This window comes from Clupea harengus, chromosome 23 (assembly GCF_900700415.2).
Source record: "Clupea harengus chromosome 23, Ch_v2.0.2, whole genome shotgun sequence".
Taxonomy (NCBI): Eukaryota; Metazoa; Chordata; class Actinopteri; order Clupeiformes; family Clupeidae; genus Clupea; species Clupea harengus.
In genome coordinates, this window is record NC_045174.1 from 3165374 (window position 1) to 3182128 (window position 16755).

Genomic DNA, 16755 nt, shown 5'->3' on the forward strand with positions numbered 1-16755 from the left:
ACAATTAGAGAGTCACTCTCTCCACAGACAAGCACCCGTTTCCCCTTCTCTGCGTTGTCCTCCCCCTTTTGACAAGCTCTCTGGTCCTGCCTGCACAGTTGCATGCCTACATATACAAGACAAACGCACATACATACACACACAGACACAGACACACACACACACACACACACACACACACACACACACACACACACACACACACACACACACACACACACACACACACATATAGAGGAGTTTAAAGATGCACTTTGAGCTGGAGGACTCCAGACCTGAGATGTTTATCTTGGCTGAGTAAGGGCCAGGGATGGTGAGATGTGAGGGCTGTTAATGTGAAGGGAAGCCATCGGGCCTCTGACTTGGCCCCGGTGGGTGTTTTTCCGTTTGCCATGGGGCCCTGAGGGTGCTGGTGGTAGAATGGGTTTAGTGGGGGGGGGGGGGGGGGGGGGGTTGTTGTTTTTCCGCTGGATAGAGAGGCTTTGACTGAAGGCCCCATGGTGCCAGAGAGCTCAGGATCAGGGCCAGATCAGAACTTGCTGGATGGAGTTCATCAGTCACAGAGATGACACACACACACACACACACTCTCACACACCTACACAGTGTACATACAGCACTTCTAAAGACACATACTTACAGAAGGGATGTGTGGCTACAAACAGAGCAACCCTTTTGTAATAACAAACCAGACATTCATAATTAGAGGTACAGTGTCACACAATGGGTGGATAAATCACCTTTCAGACAGCACTTCCTATGGGAAACCATACCACTGTGAATGGTCCTGCTTTGAAGAGTGTATGGAGCTCTGAACTAAACTTGTCTTGGTGGCTGACTATCTGAACTTAAAGTAGCATAACGGAACAATTGCTAATCGCTAACGATATGCTAGTGGCTAAAACTAACGAAATCTCTTGAAATGTGCTGACTTTGACATTATGACAAACTAGTTAGTCAACAACTGTCCTAACACAGTCAAACATCAAGCAAGTGCAACACAAGACAAAGCAAGACGGCAAATAAGCTACTTACTAGTTCGGCAGACAGTAGAAACCGGGCGGCTTCAGGCAAACCTACATTTAGCAGTAATATGCCTACGGACCCTGGTATAGCAATGGCACGGAGGCGATTCTCCATATTAAAAGTCATCGTAGCACCTCAATTTTTTTAAAGCTGTTATTTTAGGGTAAAACTGCTTATCCTAACCCTAATCCTGAAGTACAATTTCTGCATAATGCCACTTTAAAGGGGCCAAAGATTTGCTTCACTATTTTGGCTGTGGGTCTCAGACCATGTAGTCTGTGCTACCCTGCAGTAGTGAGAAATGGATGTTGACCACATTATGTACTTTTTATAAATCAGTAAGATTATTACAGTAAGTAACCACTGGTGTTCTCACACCATGATCAATAATCTTATCTATTTTTGTTTCTCTTTTTCCCTTTTCTATTTTGGAATACTTGCTGACCTCATTGAAGTCCCATGTTTGTACGGACAGCAGATGTATCCTGCAGTGTGTTGTTTATCTTTAAAGTAGACTTGTCCACTTAAATTAAAGTGCAGACTTTGCCTTATTTTTTACGTAACATGTGTTAACTGTCTTTCTAAGGCCAGTCATCTTTATTTATGTCTAACAGTGGCAAGAGGGTCAACCTTTCTGAGAGAGTTTTCAATAAAATACTTTTTTTAGGGCACCGCTGGCCTAGAAATGAAAGCACAAAAGAAGGCTTACTGCCTTACCTCCCTTCCCCTGCAACATGTATCATTGTCTAAGAAAGATGGGGAGAAGGGGAAGAGAGAGAGGAGAGAGAGAGAGAGAGAGAGAGAAAGAGAGAGAGAGAGAGAGAGAGAGAGAGAAAGAGAAAGAGAGAGAGAGAGAGAGAATATGTCCTATTTCAGATGTTATCAGAGAAGATCCCCGGGAGGTAGAGACTCATAGCCATAGCGTGACCTCTGTCTATGGACTAGGGGTGAGGTCATGAATCTCTCAGAATATATGTGAAGTTCATGTGTTTGTGTGTGTGTCAGAATCTTCTGAATGTACTGTGCTGTACTGTGTACAGCTGTTGCTCTACTTACATCGTCTAATTATCTTTGCATGCAGGTTTTAATTATATGCAATTAAAATGTACTGGCATTCAGTGGGGTGTGTTTTACAAGACTGTTTGTTTAATCTATTTCTTGATGTTTGTTGTTTGATCGTTTGTTTTGAGCTTATTGTCATGTCACGTTATTTCAGTCCTGTTGTTCAGACTTAGATAGAATTCTGGTCAACTTTGAGGACTTGGTGAGGAGCTGTAATCACTGGCATTTAAAGAGTAAAAGTTGTTGTTGACTCTTTAGATACTCTTTTTAAATGTAATCTTTGGTGAAATGGATAACTTTCAGTTCCTGAGCACCAAGACAAAGCAACCCATTGGATACTTCTTGAGTTTATATAGCTCAACTGGTAAAACAAGTATCAATGCTCATATCTCAGATAGAGAACACCTGTCCAATGTTACAGAAAACTGTATGTCTTTTTCCCCCCTGAGGTCATCACCTCAAGCTTTTCTCCAAATGTCACATGAAGCCATGACGTCTACATTGCAAACATGTGGTGATCCATTGGACACTTGTGTATCTATCGATATCATCCTCACTGGTTGTGTGAGCGTGGAATGCTCTGCAGTGGTTGTCTTTCAGTCCTGAAATACCAATCAGGTTCATTGATCACTCGCTTTTGTCTGGTCTACCAAAAAAAGCCATTAGTCAACTACAAACAATACAGAATGCAGCAGCGCGAGTCCTCACTAAAACAAGACGGAGAGCGCACATCACACCAGTATTAAAATCACTGCACTGGCTACCTGTTAGTTTTAGAATAGATTTCAAGGTTCTCCTACTAGTCTATAAATCACTCCATAGTCATGCACCTGAATATATAACAGACATGCTCTCAAGGTACACACCCAGTAGATCCCTGAGGTCCTCCGGCACTGAACTTCTAACAGTTCCAAAAGCCAGGACAAAGAGACATGGGGAAGCAGCTTTTAGTTTCTATGCCCCCAACCTTTGGAACACTCTGCCAGAATACCTAAGAATGGCCGAAACGGTTGAAACCTTTAAACATGCACTTAAGACATACCTCTTTGATCTCGCTTATCACTCACTGTAAAATGTATTTAACATTTATGGAACATTTATTTATTTACTTATTTCTGTCTCTTTTCAAGTATTTGTACCCCCCCCCCCCAGCAGCTGTCTCTTAGTTTGACGATAACTGTGCTGAGCAGTCCTTTATGGTGCCAGTGCGGTTAGTACGTCATTTCCTGTTCATTTATCTCTGGCAAAATCTGTGTCTTTTTATAAGTGTTTTGTAACTTGTAAAATGTATTTATTTAACATTAATGTAACATTTATACATTTATTTACTTATCTGTGTCTCTTTACAAGTGTTTGTAACCCCCCCCCCCCCCCCCAGCAGCTTAGTTTGACGATGACCGTGCTGAGTAGTCCTTTACGGTGCCAGTGCGGTTAGTACGTTTATTTTATTTTATTTATTTATCTCTTGAAAATCTGTGTGTTTTTTTACACGTGTTTGTAAACCCCCCCCCCCCCTTTTCTTTCCTACTGTGAGGCGCATTGTGTTACTTCCTTGTATGAAATGCGCCGTACAAATAAAGTTTGATTTGATTTGATTTGATTTGATTGATCATAGAGTCGCCGACCTACTTAAACGGAGAAAAACAAACAGAACATTTGTTTACGATAAACACTTCAAAACAGGGAGACCTTTTTTTAGTCTCTCCCACATCCCATGTGTGTGACAAATAATGTTCCATGTTCTGTCAAACATAAATCACAGCTAGATAAGACATAGTTCACCCTCTGAAGACATACCTGTTAACGCTTGTCCTGATAAGAATAAATAATGTGTGTATCCCAGAGTCAGTGTGGTAGGCCTGGTGATGCTATCTGAGGTGGCCAAACCTTGCTTAAATTATGCAAACAACTTTGTTTCCATTTGTGTCAATGCAGCTGAGATAGAAGGTTCCGGAAAAAGAACAATAGCCCTTCGGTGATAGAAAGAGTCAGCTCTGATGCTACCAAATTATGCAAATTCATGCAAGTATAATTTTTCCACTGAAAAGCATCCACTGGTATAACGAAACACTGGATCTTTTCATTGGCAATACATTCAGTTTGAGAATTTTCCCAAGCCTAACCAAACCCAATACCTGTGTACGCTATGAGGAACTATTTGTTTGTCACTATTTGGCACAGCTCACCATGCTGTGATCCCTCCTCGTACAGGCGAACATTATTGAAACATGCCTTTAGTCTTATCTATTCAAATGGACAAGACACTTGTACAGGTGACCTCTGTCATCTGTGTAATTGCAGGCAAAAAAAGGAGCACCGAAGATGACTCCTGCCGTCACATTACGAATGGCTTCTCTGTCTTGTGAGAAGCTGATTGTGCTGAATTCTTGGATATTTCATCATAATAATCAATCACTGTGGTCAATAATCAATCACACAATCAAGTGGACACGGAGAGCTTTATATGGATCACAGATAACTGAGAAGCACACAAAATACACAAAAGCCAAACAAAATACAGTCTCTTCAACAACATCTTTTCCCATTGCAAGCTGAATGAAAAGGGTGTGTCCAGAGTCTCAAATATTTCGTATTTATCTCCCACCCATCCCAGAATTCACTTATATTTGGTTGAGGATGTGAAATTAGATGTTTTTTTTCATGTGCAAGTCGCTTTTTTGTGTGTGCTTTAACCTTCGGAGGGCCTTCCGTGTGGAACTTTCTAGCTTCTGCCTGATTCACGGTATCCACCCCTCTGGGTGAAACGCTGTGATCTTATCAGGACATAGGATGCAAATAGTTAGTAGTCGACTGTGGAGGGGGTGTAATTTTCCATTCGGCGTACACTTCCCTTTTCTGGGGACCGTAACCTTAAGCAGATAGGGTGACTCTGGCGCGTGTCTGGCACGGGTCTGGCGCAGGTCCGGCAGGTCTAATGACCGAAGAGAAAAGAGGACACCACTTCACCTGATGTGCCATCGCCCTCGCCCTGACCCCTCGGCCAGACATTCCCAACAGACCATCAGAGCAGAGAAGAACAGAGAGAGCGGAGAGGGGGAGGGATGGAGCGAGAGAGACGGAGAGATAGAGAGATAGAGTGCTGTTAATGCTGTTGATGGGTATTTGTAGTTTTTCAAGTTTGAAAAAACTGGATATGGCAACATGAAACTCAAAGGCAACCCTTAAAATGAAAAAGGCAGATAACAAGCAACTTGTAAAAAGATGTTTTATTTTTCAATAAATTTAAAAGGAAATACAATATAGATCCTTCATGATCTTTTCAATCTTACTTCCATTTATATTAACTCTGGTGCAGAAATGTAGACATTTTTGAGTGAAATTATATATACATGATTGTGGATGGTTATACCAAGTTCTAATGATGTGTTAGCACAAGGTGAAACAATAGCTTGCTCATGCATGCAATTTCTTAGTAAACATCAGATCTACCTAAGTCTCAATATATACATATACGTAAGTGAAATGTCATTTTTAACATATTCCTTCAAACGATAATGAATATGGTCTGTTAAATAAGGTCAAGCAATAGCCAAACAAGCTTCAAATGCTTAGGTGTGTTACTGTATGATCCGCACATAGACCATGCCTCATGTAGCCTCTCAACATCCACAATGTTCTGTTGTTTGTGCTCCTGTTCTTTTAATGGCGGTTCTGTGTGTGTGAAGAGTGCGGGTGTTTCACATTTGTATCAGTGAGTGAGTGTTTGGACAGATTTGGACAGATTTGGACATTTTGACGCGTTATCACCAGAGGCTGGTATCTGTGGAAACGCTGAGCCGTTTTGCCAGCACCAGTGTTTGCGTGCTCTGTGAATAGCCAGGCTTATCTCTCAGAGTCCAGTGCCAGCCTGGTATTCTCAGGCCTGCAGGTTCATTCAGCGGACAGGTGTTTTGTCCTGTGTACTCAACCTGGTCTTGCTCTTAACTGCACCCCGCTCCATGGGACTCGACAGGGTGCTCAACAAAGGGATCGGCATTCCACGTCTTTGGGTGGAGATTGCTGAAATGGTTGAACATTGATCCGGTCACCACAAAAACAAAGTCTTGTCAGTCTTTCCATTCGTGGCCAAAACTCCTTGAAATAACAGCAGAATGCATTCTGAGGTTGTGGAAGAGAAAATGTCCATTAACAGTAGATCGCATGGCAGGTTCTGTGTGTGGATTTACCACTGGGCTTTCTTGTGTAAGCCATTACCCTGGAAAGAAGAATAATGCAAGAATATAAGATCAGGCTATCTACATGAATGCCATATAAGAGAAACATCTGTAACCTTTCATGGATTTAACATGGCTGATTGCATGCAGTTTACCAGAGTCATGTTCTCAAAGCTTCTAGGATCTAAGGAGCCCCTTGCAAAACTGTGTGGATGGTGAATGCTTTGTACATTATTTACTTCTTGTTATACATTATACGGTGGATGTATTGCACATTATCTTCTTCTTGTTATACATTATATGGTGAATGCATTGTACATTATCTTCTTCTTGCTATAAATTAGATGGTGCATGCATTGTATGAGATCTACTTATTGTCCCTATTTGGAAGTTCTGGTGGTGGTATTCATCTGTACTGCACTCTCCAGTTGGAAGGATTCACTAGTGCACAAGTCCCTGCTGTGAGAACATGTTCTTCTGATAAGTGACTGTGAGAAATCTACGGCTCACATGAGATTATCAGGCCAGTCGAAGAGGCAGAAAATAACTGAGGAAAGCACTGAGACTTGCCACAGACACATTCCAGGAATGAAATAAGATATACTGTGGAAGAATGAAGAGAGAGAGAAAGAGGGCAAGAAGAAGAGATGGAAAGTCCCTTGGGGGAAGAGATCGGGCAGAAGACTGAAAGTCAGAGAGAATTCAATAGGCTTTGAGGAGGGAGAGAGAAAGAATAAACATGAAACCGCAGTACATGCTGAAGGGCAGGAGAGATTTCCAAAGCTAAGTTCCAGAAAGTTAAAGATGGAGTTTATGATGATTCTTCATTACTATTCAGAGATGATGGATAACATTGTTGCAGTCTGGATGGGTATATTTTTTATAGCAATATAAAAAACAACTGCACCATATGAGTGACATCTGCATAATAGATATAAAGTTTATTGCCAATATTATGTGAGTGAAATTTTCATTGATCTTTTTTTGAGCTAAACTATTTAGCTATTCAGCTTTGCCAACTTGACTGCAAAAGGTCATCCATGTGGAGTGAATGGAGGAGGGAGAGTGAATAGTGGAAAGTGAAGCTGGGACAGATGACCAGGGGACAGTGGACGTGCTGGGGAGACAGAGGACGGCCTCTGGACCTACAGTGCTGGCCTGCCGCTGGTTGGCGGCCTCCTCCGTGTGGAGGGAGGGGCTGCTGCTGCTCCCATTCTGGGATGGGGGGGTGGCCGTGGCGCGGGGGATGTCATACGACTGCACCTCTGAATGCTAAGAGGGGAGGGGAGGGTGTAAGGGGGAACGGAGCACGCCGGAATGAGGATGTTAGGGTCAGAGAGGTGCAGACACACACACACACACACACACACACACACACACACACACACACGTACATCCAGACATACCTCCACCACCACCACACACATTCAAACACAGGTAGTAGTACACTTTCTCCAGCACATACACACCTGTACATATACAAACAGGCACAACCCCACACTCAGAAATAGAAGAGAATATCACACACACGTGTTTTTCTCAAGAAATACAAAACTGAATCATTGTCAAGATCATTGATAGTGGACTACATAATTTTGAATTTTGTTAGGTCTTTAATATTAACTGAATTTTAAAGGGGTAAATCGTGAAAGCCAGTTACAGACACACACACACACACACACACACACACACACACACACACACACACACAGGACCTTCTCCAAACATAAGAGGTACACTCACACACACACACACACACACACACACACACACACACACACACTCACACTCACACTCACACACACACACACACACACACACACACACACACACACACACACACACACACACACACACACACACAGAGTGAGACGTACACTCACAGTGCTGACTCCTTTGCTGATGAGGGCTAACTCAGTGGGCTGGTAGACTGAGCTGCGGAGCTGGCCGTTGTAGCCGCTGTAGGGGGACACTGGTTTGAGTCCTGTAAGACAGACACACAGACAACTGCATTTAACACAGGAGTAGAAGATCACAAATCAACAAAACTGCCAAATGTTAAATGTAGGCAACATAACAAATAGGAGTATAGAGGCCATGTGTCTTTTGGAGAGTGTGTATGCAGAATTTGCAGAGTATGCCATTATTGTCTTATGTTAAGTACAATGCTGTTTTGGTATCAATTCAATGTAAATTTAAAATGCTATTTATTGCTTAACCTGAGAAAAATAGCTTGGTCGTTGCGTACACTCGTGCAGCACAGAACAACCTGTCCTGGAGGATTTGTCTTGTACAGTAAGCATCCTTTTTACATGGCTCACTGAGCCGTTGGTCTGGGGGGACTGTAAACAGACCAGGCAGCAGAGTATACACACTCCGACCTGACGGTGGCTTTTCCGTCATAAAAAGCTGCCACTGGCCACTGGAGATTGCCAAGGACCCCGAGGGGGCCTGAAATGCCTGGTCCCTCTGTGAAATATCTACCCGCGATGATACTGTTGCCACGCCTCGGTCGCCACAGCGACGCGGCAACGCAAACACAAGAGGCAAGACCTCTGGTAGGGGTCTGGAGATGAGGCTCACTGTGTTGAACATGGTGTGTGTTTTACAGTTACAGTGGCCACCTCTTTCTCTGCACTAAATTGAATGCTATTGTTAATCTGGCTAAAGGGGGTTTGTAAAAATGGAATTAATTGGTATTATAAGTAAACCTCATCTTCTTTGTTAGCCCACTGCCCTAGATCAAATAATTTTCTTTTGTAGGAACCAGGTCAAAATGATATGCAGGTATGGCCACAATATTTAGATCTGGAGGAAATTGCTAATATACAGTACAGTTTTTGATTGCATCTGCTCAGTTCACTGATGGAGGCACACTGTGATGAACTCTCTATGTATTCTTCCATCAAAAGCATCTGGCAAATTCTTACATTCAAAATGTAACTGGCCAGAACTGCAATGAAACATGGAAGTGGGATTAACCTTTTCTGTGTGCATATGTATATTTGTTGATTTAATTGTGTGGCAGAGGCGGGCATCCAACCCCATCATCAAGGGCAGTGTGTGGCAGTGTGGGCAGAGAGAGGCACAGAGGAACGCAGTGTTCTGACTGGACTTCCAGCAGTCTGATCAGATACCGGCCCTTGAGTGCCTTTACAACATCAGCATATCAAATTCAGGAGGCTAAGCAGCGATACATGAAACCCACGCCTGGTTTTCAGGATGTTTTGGTGCCGTTTCTTTCTTTTTATTTTAAGCCCTCCCCTCCACCAAGTGTCCTGCACTGTCCTTTAAATGCAAGACTCAACAAACAAGGCCCCCAAATTCCTTGCGGTGGTTCGCTGTGTTTGGAGGGAGTGATTAGACTATTGGCACGAGAAGTGTTTTAATGTTTAGAGAGGTTGAGGGCTCCAAATAAGAATGTGAAGGTATTTTACTGAAAAGGAGGCCATTTAAATAATGATAAGACCATAGAGCACAGTTGAATGGTAAACAGGTGTGTCACAGCCAACACCATTGTGCTATCTTCAGTTGAAACTCTGCAGTTGCTTTCCGATGTTAGATGGTGAAATCTTCTCTAAAGAATGCAATCCAGGCCTGTGGTGTGGTATTCTCTATTTTTTTCCATTACAATATGGATATATATAGGTATGTACACAGCATGGTCTATAGAATGTCAAATTGTGGGACTACCTCCAAGGCATATCTCTGCACTCAAAGTTGAAATCTTTTCTTTAAAACTAGCCTAATGTTCTCACTGAAAATGAGAAAGCATGTGTGTGAGGAGCTGATACCTGAGTTAGGCTCATCCATGGAGAAGGCCTTGTTTTCCATGAACATGTTCTGCGAGCTCTGCTCCTTGAGTATGGTCTCGTAGCCTACGCCGCGGCTGGGGTAGAGGTCCTCCCGGAACCCGGGCTGGTCCTCGTCGTCGGTGCTGAGGCTGCACATCTCCGGGATGGTGTGGAGCAGCAGGAAGACCCAGGCATTGGCCACCAGGGCTATGGCCAGCGTGGGGTCGTCCCACATGGGGCCGCCTGTCCTGCCGTTCCCATAGACGTACATGGTGATCCACGCCACCCAAATGCACACGGACAGCAGGCCCGTGCAGAAGACGCATCCGGCGTCCTTGCGCCACTGCTTGTGCCGGCCGGCCAGAGCGGGCAGCGCCGCCACCACCGCAGCCAGGAGCAGGCACATGACGTAGATGAGGGCCATGGTGAAGTCCTGGTTGGCGATGTTGCACGGGATGGCACCGCTACTGCCGGTGGCGTTGGTCGGGTACCGCACCACCGTTATGATCAGCCACTCCGTGTTGATGATCACCTCCACCAGCCACAGCCCCAGAGCGCCCAGGCACAGCACCCAAGAGCGGGGTCCGCTGTCACGCCGGGCCAGCAGGTTGAGCCGGACGTCCTGCATGAGCAGGCAGGAGAAGCAGCCCGCGAACAGCACGCCAAACAGGAAGCGGCGCGAGGCACACGTGGAGAAGTCACGGCCCACCAGGAAGGCGAACGTCAGACAGAACAGGCCCAGTGTGCACACCAGGAAGCACATGTGTAGGCCCACCGAGCTGCGCCGCTTGGGGTCCGAAATGAAGGGTACGCTGGCAAGGAGGACGATGAAGAGGACCAGCGAGGCGACCACTCCAGCTGCGGCAAAGGCCTCCAGCACGATGCCCCACACGGCACTCAGGTCGCACAGGTTGTAGTAGAGGGAGTCCACGTTCGGGCCACAGCCCTGGGGCTGGCTGCCTAGGGTCTTGTTGGCAGCAATGGAGCCCGGGAGAGAAATAATGACAGCCAACGACAGCAGCAAGCGAACTCTTGGGAATGTAGGCTCTGTGGTCGCCATGGTTCCTAAATGCAAAAACACACACATGTACACACACAGGTACACACGAGAGAGGAGGAATGAGTTTAACCATGAAGAGGACACAGCTATATGTAGAGGACGTGGTGTTCAATGTCACCTTCCTCTGCAGAGTCACCAAACACATTCCTTAGAATAGACAGCTAAGTCAACAGAAAACAGAAGTGAAAAGACCAGCTCACAAAGTCACACTAAAGATACCCTTACCATAAATCAGTCATAGTCAGTACAAAGCCCTGCCCTGTCCCAATATTCGTGTTTGCCTCATAGGAGAAACCCAACCCCACTATAGGCTAGGGGCCATGGGCAGTGCAAGTACCCTTTGACGCTGGAATTTATCCCAGACATTTTGTAAATCATTGATCGATTTTTTTTGTCCTTGCTTGTTGATTTTGTGAAAAAGAGAGGTTTCGACAGCGTCACGGAAAATAGGGGAAATGTTGAAAAGAAAAAGAAATGCACTGACAATGCTCCATGGAAATGTAAGGTGTGAAAGCTGTTAAGGTGGTAGGACCATTCAGATATACAAACTCGCATGCAAACAAACTCTCTTCCTCCCATAAAAACACAATATACAATTCTCTCTCCTTACTAACTTACTACTCTCTCCTTACTAACACACGTACTATGACCATTACAATCATAACCAAATATAATATGTAAACAAATACGACACTCTTCCTCTACCAGCTATGGTGAGCATTCTGGTAATATGTAAACGAAGCTTGAAGACAAATATTGACTGATCACTGACATCCCGCTCATGTGTGCCTCAGCCCTATCAGTTGGAGTTGTGCTGATGTAAAAGGACTATTTCATAACCAAATCAAATAGGCCTGAGCCAGGTCACATGCTGCTGGAAGAGCAGGCTGCAGAAGTGAGGCCTATACACTTCCCTCGTCATCCATCCACAATAGCAGCCGTTCCTATTTCAATGGGTAGTTGTTGGGAAACCTTAATGGTGACATAAACCCTCGTCAAATATTCTCAGTTTGTAGATAATAGATTGACATACACAATAGTGTATTGTGCCGTGCAGCGGGAGTGATGGGTGTGTGATTGCCTGAATTTCCGTGTGTGCTTTTTCATATGATGTACTCCCAATGTTCTCCGCGTAGAATGTCTAATAATTCGATTTTAGCATTCTAATTTGGAGTGTTTTGTGTTTCCTCTCTTTGTTGATGTCTACATGTATTTTGAATTGAATTTTGCGATTAAGAGTCAGTGTGTTGCTATAAATACCCTAGTGTGATTTTCCTGCTGTTTTGTTGTCCGCCCTGAGCCTGTGAAATGTGTCCGCGTATGTAAGCCCGCTCCATTTGCCACTCTGTATCAGTATCTGAATGCTTGTGCCTTTGTGGAAATAAACGGCAAGAACGTCAAAGAAACACCTGACTCTACGGGATCTCTACATTGGTGTCAGTCTGTGGCATCCGAAGACGGCCACGCTCGAGAAGACGGGAGAATGGCTGGAGATGCCAGCACACCCGCACCAGCTGGTGGATGCACCTGTCTGAAGAATGACAGAACCAGCCCCCACCTCGACCGCTGACCAGCGAATTCCCATCACCATGACAGAGATGCCAAAACAGACAACCACAAAGTGGACAACCACAAAGCTGAGGCGCTTTAGTGGAGAGGGACTGCTGGAGGGGTCCAGGTGGCACTTGTATTGGAAGGGAAGGTGCTCCAAGACTAAAGCTCTCCAGTCTCAATGGCCCAGCTTTACCATGCAGAGCGGGCTGCTGTATCAACGCTGGCAAGCTCCTGGGGGTCTGCAGCTGCTGGTGCCTACCTGCCTGCATGCCTGGGTCCTCAGTTGGTCCATGGCCTGGTAGCGTCGGGCCACTTCGGCATCACCAAGACACTCCATCGGCTCCAGTCCCTGTTTTACTAGCCAGGCTGTGGGCTGGACGTGCAACTGCATGTCAATCGGTGAGATACCTGCACAGGAAAGAAGGGTCCGACCAGGCGCTCTCACTTCTGGAGGTGGGGTTGCCTATGAAGCAGGGCCTATTGCTGGGCCCATTTCCTGTCACCGACCAGGGGAACTGCTACATCTTGGTGGCCATGGACTGTTTTACAAAGTGGACAGAGGCGTACGCAGTCCCTGATGAGAGTTCCACGGTTGAATGTCTGATCAATGAAATGTTCTGCCACCTCTGTGCACCAGGGGTGGAACTTGGAGGCTGTCGTGTTTCCACGGCCTTTGAGGGAGGCTGCGGGGGGGGGCACAAGTTGGATGCTGCACGAGACTGGGGCTCATCAAAAGCGAGCCTATGACACTCTGTGTTGTGAGGAAGACTTCTTTGCTGGACAACAGGTATGGATTTATTGCCCCAAGAGAAAGAAGGGAGTGTCACTGAAGCTGTCGAGCCAGTGAGTTGGGCCGTGTACTGTTGTGTACATTACCAAGTCCTGTTGATGGTGTCGAGAAGGATCAGTTAGAATTTCGAGCACCATTTGGAAAAACTCCTCTCTCTAGCCATATAAGACATCTGGCAGTTCTGATATCTTCAGGTTCACACTATACCATGTCCGACATGTTATCTTTCTCTATCAATTATTGCATAGGGAGGTGTTTCGCTAACTTATGGATGTTTGTGGAGTTACTGATTAGGTCTTGTGAACCAAACTCACACACAAAACTATTCACGGCCTTAATGTCGTTCACCCTTTGGAATGCGAAAAGCAAATATAACACCACATCTAAGGACATATTAGCCAAACAAAAATCAATTCTGTATCTTCAAAGGTCATACTGAAATCCAACACCACACAGACAGCTATTGAGAACTGAACTGGACTGAACAATATGTTAAAAAAGGTTCTTTGGTATTACATAAATGTGCACCCTACACGGCTACACTGTGGTTTTGAGCAGGGATTCAACAGGGCCGTGGCTCAGCACATACGCTCTTAAATTTCATCAGGGGACGCTGAACCTCGCCACATCCATCTTCAACATTGTATACATTGTTTTATATATATATATGTCGCACACTTACCGGTCGTAATACTTCAAACAATGACTAAACACATTTTCATTCCTTTCTTTAGTTCTAATAACCCTAGATTATTTGCAGCCACTGTTATTTAGGCTAGCTGTCGAGTATATATAACGAATGAAACATCAGAAGTCACAGGGTTCCGCTTCGTACTGTCGGTGGATGACGCCAACAGCCACTTTACAGATCAACCTTTTCTTTTCTCAGTCAGATGGTGCAGAAGCCAGAGTGATAGATGGATGGCAAGGTGGATGGATGGCAAGGAGCGAAATAGGTCAGAAACTGATACGTAATTTTGTTTCATAATTGGATGCAAATGTGTCTTATATTCTGCGTAAACAACATAGGCTACATGGCGATTTTACTAAATATAGTTAAACGCCAAGGCGACATGGTATGTGACAGGTTGCATCAAATCTTCGCAAGCTAGCTAGCTGTTACGTTAAGATAGCTGGTAAGCTCAAGTTCAAGTTAAATTAAGTAAGAGTAACCCAATTTACATAATGGGTAGGAAATGCAAACTAGTTTCATCATTTCCTAGCTATTCATTAATGTCTATGTATATTTTCATGTTTTAGAATGTTAATGAATTCCCTTTAAATGTAATTATTAGACTGGTCCATCTATATGAATTAAATAGCACTAATATTATCTCCTTTGGGTGTAGCCTAACTCCACTATTCCTATGTCTGATACTGATACACAGGAGACTGCACTTACAGAAAGGTTTTGTCGTCATCAACTGTAGTTTTGCATACTGCCACGTTCAAAGCAGAGGGTTGTCAGCACCGGTCATAGCCTACCTTGTTGTTTATATATGTACAGTGTGCCAAATTATATGAATCATAGGCATACATTTGAACCTATTTAACATTGTTAAAATGATACTTCAAAATAAAAATGTGTGTGATATTTTATTGAAATGTAGGCCTGAAACCACAGAGCACCTCCACGTTACAAATCCCAATTTGACCCCTATTGACCCATATTTTATTCCCAATATGAATGAATGTGAATCTCATGGAAGTCTTTTTCATCTTTTACCCTTGAAGCAAATAGACCACGGAGATTTGTAAAGTGTAGGCCTTATTATTAGTTCACATGGCCAAAATGTAAGGATATATTTGCTTACAAAGACGTAGCCTATATGGACTATAAGGTGAGGAAATGGCAATATTTCCAGCTAAATTCCCTGGTGTATCCAAAAGTTCTCAGAATGTCTTGTTTAACTAAAGTTGACAACCGCTGGATCAAACCACATTGCGGAACAAGGAGCCCTGGCCAATGATATTTCAGTAGCCTACAGGCAGGACCTACTGTTCCTTATAAAATGATCTATCACCTGCGCAGGTGGAGAAGGAGAATCACAAGCAGACGATATTAATGAGATATAGGCCTACAGCTAACTAAAATGTAATTTAATGCAATTTAGATTAATTGTGCACAATACTACGGGCACAAGGTTGCTACAACAATTTAACCTCACAAGCAACGGAAAATGTACACCAAAAATGTAGAAAATGTGGTTGATGATGCCTTTCTAACCCTTAAAAACTACTCTTAGTCTGATCCTTCCAACGTGTCATAAAGTTTTAACTTTTAACTTGAGTATATACGCATTTTAAAACTGATTTTTATATTAGTATTTCAGTCACAAAATTGGCGACACAACCACGATTACACCGACCATGCTACCATTAATAGCCTACTTTCAAGCGGATGAAACGTACCTGATTAGTAGTGGTAGTTTGCAGGAGTGTTTTCTTTAATCCTCAATCTTCTATTATTAGAATTTCACCTGTTCCACATGTAGAAGAAAAATATTTTCGACATTCTGCATCCAACCTGACCAGCGGCGCGGTTTACAAGATTTTCTAGTAAGCAGAAGGGAAGGTAGGCTCTTGCTCACTATAGAAACAATGCTGCCTTTATGTAGTGTAGCGATAATCTAAAAGTAGGCTACTGCTGAATGCGCAGTCCTCCAGCGTTCACGACCGCGCTCCTCCTATGAGCTCAGACAAGTTTTCGAATGAAGCAAACCTCAGTTGATGCAGTGAAATTGGTCCCCTGCCTGAGAATGCTTACTCACCGCTATTCTCTCCCCCTCTCTCCTCCTCCCTCTCTCTTTCACCTGTGTGTGGAGGGCAGAGGAATCTGTGTGTGTGTTTGTGTGTGTGTGTGTGTGTTCGAGAGAGAGAAAGAGAGAGGACTTCACAGTGTTCGGAAGGGCATTGAGCACCACAGACCCCTGTCAGCAGTTGCGAGTCATAAAAAATAAAAAAATAAATCCCTCATTGTAACTGACTCTAACTTTGTTACACTTATCTCAGATCATCTCCACATGCATGTTCCCTTAAGACAATAAAGAACAACATGTTTTTCATTTCCATACCATTTCCATACTTTGATATTAGCCACCTGTAAACATATCGACAAAAAGATCAAAACAAAACTTTAAGTTTCGGTTAGTCTTTGAGGGCTAATATACAGGCCTAACCCAAACAAGGCATCACATCACAATCAATGACACAGGAAAGTTTGTTTAAAGATATGAAATGGACAGGTGGTCATATTGTCAGTAATGGCTTTAGAGAGGCACGGAGGAGAGCTTG

The 16755-nt window shown here is 44.0% G+C and overlaps 1 protein-coding gene across 6 annotated transcripts; it reads right to left on the reverse strand.

Moving 5' to 3' along the window:
* Window positions 1–5300: 5300 nt before the first annotated feature.
* Window positions 5301–16388, reverse strand: gprc5c (G protein-coupled receptor, class C, group 5, member C). 6 transcript variants are annotated; one of them, XM_031561306.2, is made up of 5 exons: window positions 15874–16388; window positions 10058–11122; window positions 8141–8247; window positions 7413–7535; window positions 5301–6304 (listed from the first exon to the last, which is right to left on the reverse strand). In XM_031561306.2, the coding sequence occupies exons 2-5, from the start codon at window positions 11115–11117 to the stop codon at window positions 6272–6274; spliced, it is 1323 nt and encodes a 440-aa protein (XP_031417166.1). In that variant the 5' UTR covers window positions 11118–11122; window positions 15874–16388; the 3' UTR covers window positions 5301–6271. The 6 variants fall into 6 exon arrangements, with proteins under 6 accessions (XP_031417166.1, XP_012675481.1, XP_042559195.1 ...); XM_012820027.3 differs by having other exon boundaries at window positions 8147–8247; window positions 15874–16324; XM_042703261.1 differs by lacking the exon at window positions 15874–16388 and adding an exon at window positions 11343–11412.
* Between the last annotated feature and the right edge of the window lie 367 nt (window positions 16389–16755).

Excerpts from the sequence above, each read along its gene's own strand:
- gprc5c (XM_031561306.2), bottom strand. The coding sequence starts at position 11,117 with ATGGCGACCACAGAGCCTACATTCCCAAGAGTTCGCTTGCTGCTGTCG. Across the intron at positions 8,248-10,057 it reads CATGGATGAGCCTAACTCAG|GACTCAAACCAGTGTCCCCC; the intron begins GTATCAGCTCCT and ends TCTGTCTTACAG. Across the intron at positions 6,305-7,412 it reads ACCAGCGGCAGGCCAGCACT|GGTAATGGCTTACACAAGAA; the intron begins GTAGGTCCAGAG and ends TCTTCTTTCCAG.